Raw genomic sequence first — 5,828 nt, 5'->3', positions numbered from 1 at the left:
AAATGTGTGGCCTTTCTTCCACACCTCTCTGGCATATGGGCAGCCCCAGAAGAGGTGGTCAGTTGTTTCTGCCTACCAGTGGCAGGTCTGTCTTGGGTAGTTCAGTGGACCTCTCTGCTCTGCACTGCTTTTCCATGCCTGTGTGGGCACTCTGTGCTGCTTCTGCAAGTCCTTGTGGAAGATTCACTCCCATACCCCCGGCAGTTGTCACTAGGTAGTAAATCTATGAACAATATGGTGTCTCTTTCTCTTACCACCTCCCGTATCGTGCAGTGGTTTACCAGAGTCACTAGGGTAGCATTGTGCAGCTTATATTTCTCTCAAAAGTACTTCAAACTATGTATGATTTTTTTTTTTTTCCCCTCTGTTTTTTTGCACCGGTCCTGGAAGCACTGCAATACCAGGTCAATGCATGGAGTGGATGGAGCACGCTCCAGTTCCACCACCCAATACCAAAAAGAATCTGCTTAATATAGACCTCCTATGGACAAGGACAGGTTAGTGCAGCCCATCTGAAAACTATGTATGATTTAGCAAACTATACTTCAAAGCAGAAAGTTCGTGATTCGCCACATAGTTCATTGAGCTTGGCCCCAGTGGAGTCAACAGTGTTTCAAGCCATGGTGACCCCACAGCTCAGCACTGCTCAGTACATGTATACTTTAGATACCATCCCCACAAAGGAGCGAAATGCTAATTAGCACCCCCACTCATGACTGGAACCTGGTGTGCTTACCTTGAGTCCTGGAATCCTCCAAAAATGGATGTAGATGAGATGTGAAGAACCTGGTCTGACTTCACTTCATGGACGGCAGGGCCACACTACTTGTATGCAACAGGGTGAGAAAGGGGGCAACAGAGGGATGAACTGTTTGGAGTCCCATTTGGTGAAGTTTGCCAGACATTTAAGGCTGGTAAGAAATGGTGATAATTGGAAATGCGGGGGGGGGAAGGTTCACCTCCACTGTGGGAGTGAAGGGAAGTTGAAATGTAGTCAAAATAGTAGGTCATCATGGCCTGAGTAAGCGTTGGTACTGAGGAGGACAGTGCTGAGGCGACACTACCATATATCTTATTTAGATGGGCTGCACTTACCCAGCCAAGGTGTTTTTGGGCTATGGGCTCAGATCAAGCGTAGTCCTGTGCTTGCCTGGCAGAGGAAATACCATGATCACTATGGTGGCTTCCTAGTCGCACCTGGGGAAGACAGCTATGCTGGCATGGAGTAGAATCCACACAGGTAATGCATAGTTAACCTTGGCTTTATGCCCACTTTATGGAAATTAGAGACTCCTCCCTAGCTTGCTCCTTGGGGCCGTATGGCTGGGGGCAAGTGAAACTCAGGGGCATCCGAACCCCAAGCCTCCAGACTTGGGCCTGCAAGTAGGATGCCTGCCAATGATTTTGGAAATATCTGAAGCCCCAGATGGGGGTGGAGGATGTTTGCTGGTAGTAGGGCCACTTATGGTTCTGGAATGTCTCTCAGATTTGGAATTGAGTTTGGCTAATTTGGCTTGGAATATGTAAAATTTCATTTAAAAAAAGGTGGTTTTTTGCTGCTTTGGGCTTGGGCCTGCACATAGGGTGCCTGCCAAAAGATTTGGAAGTATCTGAAGCCCCAGGCTGAAAAGTCTGGGGTGAAGGATACTTACTGGTAGTAGGTATGGTTCTTGAACAGTTCAAAGGTTTTGGAACTCATCTAGCTGATCTGGCTAATTTGACCTGTTATACGAAAAATTTTCCCAATAAAAAAATAAAATAAAATAAATGTTTTTTGCTTCTCAGACTCTTGTGAGGATCAAGTTGGGGCATCTGAATCCTAAGATCTCTGGGCTTGGCCCTGCATGTCAGATGCCTGCCAGTGAGAGCCTGGGACAGAGGTTACTCACTGGCTGTAGCGCCATACATGGTATTTAGAATGATTGAGTTCTGCCTGCTCAGCCTATGGTTTTTGGAATGATTGAGTTCTGGTATATCAATATGATCTGGAACTGATTTAGGTGATTTGAGCTAGAACATGAAAATATTAATTAAAAAAAATTCTCATAGCAGGTTCCCATCGCCCTAGGGTTGTGGAGAAGAATAATTGTGCTCCTGCTGATGGTGGCATGGATCAAGACCTTGACTAGAGGGTGGTGCTGTTTGGCCACTTGAACAAGCAGCAAGGGACCCTGACAGACTGTTTCGACGAGTTGATCTACTTCAAGGACATCCACAGCAGAGAGGTAATTAAAAGCTGAGCAAAAACAGTGCAGAGCAGAGAGGTCCATTGAACTACCCAAGACAGACCTGCCACTAGTAGGCAGAAACAACTGACCACCTCTTCTGGGACTGCCCATATGCCAGAGAGGTGTGGAAGAAAGTCCATACATTTCTCCTGGTGATGACAACTTAGAGAAGAAAGGGACTTTTAATCAGACTGTTGAAAACATGTTTTGTTTTTTACAGCACCATTTAATATCAGTGACTAATGAACACCTAAGAGAAAAGCTGTCTTTGTTTAAAAATATCCCTACCTTCAGTTAAGTTGAGTGAGGTCTCTGGACACCCCAAGAACTGCTCCAACAAATTCAGGGGAGACCAGACTTGACATTATATCTTACCAATATTAACAGAAACCAGGCAGGAAAAAAAGTCCTTTAAGCTGTAATAATAGACAATAGAGATACAATAATATGACAAGATTTTGATTCCAATTGAGGGAAAAGTTCTTACAGAAGAACAGTAAGAGCAAATACAAATGTATCCACTGGAGAATAAAGAAGGAGGCTGTATTTTGCTTTCTACAGATCCATATGGACCATGGAAAGCAAGGAAAGCTTAGGAAGTAGGTGCTTGGGTATGATATCTTTTGGCCTGATGCATCTACGAGTATATATTCAGTTCTGGGTGGATTTTTAAAATATTTTTTCCCTTTCTTGCAGTTTTTTTATTATCATGGCTGCTAACAGCCACCCGCTTCAAACTCCTTCCCATCAGGATACACTAAACTCCATTTACTGTGATTCCTTGACTGTCAACAACCATCCTCTGTCTAAGAGCTCCTCCAGTCTAGCATGTATTGGGCAACTGAATTCTGAAGAAAGACAGAGCAACAGACAAGATCTCAAGAAGAGTCTCAGTAGTACGGTCTGCCAAGTGCTGGCAGGTGAGAATGATGCCAGAAATGTCCTTAGTCCTGAATTGTCTGCCCTGCAATCTGGAGCAGTTGAAATTGCATCTGCAGCCAGAACAGTGAGTGATCAGTCACCTGCTAGCAATGCACAGAATAGAACCCAAACTGCAAATCATTTGCTGGCTGACCAGACCCCACACCCTTGGGAGGAGAAGGATAGTGTGATGCATGTCAAAAGTAGCACTATTGAAAATGTTCCTACAGCCTGTGGTGCGTGCCAGCAAAGCGTGATTAGAGTAGGAAAACTAGGAACTGCAGTTCAAAGAAGTCATTCTGACCTAGTATGCAGCTGCAAGCAGCAGGGTTCTGACACAGATCGGTTAGTGGATAACTCATCTTTACAGAGTTCAAGATATGGATTCAGAACTTATGAGAATACTTATCAAAACAGTATGGTTCTGATTCCAGCTTTGCATAGAGACCAGAAGGTACCCACAAACAACTTTGAAAGTGGTGGTGTTCCACAAAACAGTACAGTTTATACAGATCCTGGAACATTTCACAATATTGGTTTAGGACCCCACATGCCTGGGAATGGTTTCCCAAATGGGACAATGCATAATGAAACAATTAGGATTATCCAGGGTGGTATAATTTGCAGTAATGTTTCAAGCAGTATGTACTCCTCCATGATAAAGACAATTCACAATAGTACTGCAGTGCCTTGTAACACAAGACATGAGTCTGCCATAAAGGTAGATGCTACTATTCCTGCTTATTGTCATTCTTTACCAATATCATCTATTCAGCTTGTTCCAAGATTGGTATGCTCAATTAGTGAGTCAGGAAAAGAACAAGTAACTCCTGGATATTGTCATTCCTTTTCTACTTCAGAAGCAACAACTTTTCCTAAACTGGTGTCATCAGTTAGTGAATCAGGCCTGGATGCAAAAAGAATTCTGAAATGCTGTAATGTTCCTAGGGCACAACTGCCAGACACTCAGCACGGCGCTCAAGAGAGCACAGCAGAACAGGAGATGCAGGCTGCTTACCTCCTCTTGAATAACCCGCAATGTGCAGACATGATGAAGACTAAAGACACATGGACTATGACCTCTATGAATGACTTAACCAAAGCACTGAAACCTCTTCTTGAGTGTAAAGATGCAGAAGTGCAAACCATTCCAACAATGGAATACAAATCTGTGGCCACAAGTCCATCTGTTGTAATAGAAGACCACCCTCATGTGTTTCCAGAGGTTAATCTTGAACCGGACCTAGAGGATGCAAAATCTCCAGTTCGTGAGGTCAGATGGGATGATGAAGGGATGACATGGGAAGTATATGGGGCAGCTGTGGACCCAGAAGTCCTTGGATTGGCTATTCAAAAGCATCTTGAGATTCAAATAGAACAATTCCAGACAAACACAATACAGCTGTCTAGAAAAGGTACTGAGGAGCCTTCGGATAAGGATCCATCACATATTACTAAAGGGGAGAAGAAACGGCGATTTAGAACAATGATGCACTCTCTGAGAAATCCAAGCTGTTGTACCCATTCCAGTACTGCAGTGGAATGAAAATAGCTGCTTGACTTCAGCTTTTATTTCAAATTGTAAAGAAACACTGCCTCTTAAGAATTAACACAAATGGTTGAACTGTCTGCACCATTATAATGAGTTTGGATACTGAGCTGATGTGAAATGGAACTCAGTAAGGAAGAAACCAGAGGAGCTGGGGATGTTGAGTTATATACATCACCACCTACAAGCTCTTGATTTTTTTTTAATTAAAATAGTACTGCTCTGTTCTTGTGTACAAGATTTAATAACATTATAAGGAATGATAGACTTTTATTCCTAAATGACTGTTCTTTCTAAGTTCTTATTGTTGTATGTCTATATACACCAACTAGGATTACACAAATAGAATAAAACACTTGAATTCTTTAGTAAAAAATTCTTAACCCTAAGACCTATTGCAATGAAATAGTTATGGGAAATAGTATACTATTTTAAGCTATAATTGAATTGCATTTTAGATGTTATCATAGTGTAAATGCCAATTAGTAATACCTAAAATAGAAAACTAAAGTTTAATTGCTATATAGTTAATGAGCGACAATGATCTGTTAGATGAATATGGAAAGTAGCTTCAGTCAATAAACTGGATACGTTGCAGACCAATGTATAGTTAGAGGACTACTGAAATAGCACTTACATTAGACTGTAGTTATAGTGAATTAAACTTTAAGTATTCAAAAGGATTAGTGCTTACACTGTAACTAAAGCACAAGTATACAGTTACCAAAGGTACCTAATTACTCATGCAATCTGGCATATTTTTTGTACAATTGTATCTTAAACACAGGAAGGAAACTTGTATCTTGGATTATGCTGTCATACTTTGTGTCTATGTTACAAATGATATGGAGTGGCTTTGGTGTTTCTTACATTAAATGTAGTTGTTTCTGAAGTCTGAATGTCCATCTACATTGAATTATGATTTTTTTTTAACGGCACAAATGATAGATGTTTTGTGACAGATGTTTTGTCACCTATTTAGCTGTAACCTGTACCTACACCTCATGTCCTATCTCGGGAGAGAAACATATTCCTAAAGTTTTATCATATGCCTATCCACCTTCTCAGTAATGCAACAAGAACTAAAGGAATTTGCTGTAATTAATATATTTGCACATGTGCTCTATGGA

At 41.6% G+C, this 5,828-nt stretch overlaps 1 protein-coding gene and 1 pseudogene across 1 annotated transcript; one reads left to right on the top strand and one right to left on the bottom strand.

Annotated features, from left to right (window-relative positions):
• Positions 1-367: 367 nt before the first annotated feature.
• LOC149859710 (U2 spliceosomal RNA) lies at positions 368-523 on the bottom strand (annotated as a pseudogene).
• Positions 524-2,072: 1,549 nt separating this feature from the next.
• GPRIN2 (G protein regulated inducer of neurite outgrowth 2) lies at positions 2,073-5,514 on the top strand. The gene is made up of 2 exons (XM_090057786.1): positions 2,073-2,225; positions 2,925-5,514. Exon 2 carries the CDS (start codon positions 2,938-2,940, stop codon positions 4,693-4,695), a length of 1,758 nt encoding a protein of 585 aa, XP_089913912.1. The 5' UTR covers positions 2,073-2,225; positions 2,925-2,937; the 3' UTR covers positions 4,696-5,514.
• The last annotated feature ends 314 nt before the right edge of the window (positions 5,515-5,828 follow it).

Source organism: Crocodylus siamensis, chromosome 7 (genome assembly GCF_052110815.1).
Source record: "Crocodylus siamensis isolate JL-2025a chromosome 7, ASM5211081v1, whole genome shotgun sequence".
Taxonomy (NCBI): Eukaryota; Metazoa; Chordata; order Crocodylia; family Crocodylidae; genus Crocodylus; species Crocodylus siamensis.
The sequence above is the reverse complement of the archived record's forward strand: the minus strand, read 5'-3'. Positions and strand labels throughout refer to the sequence as shown.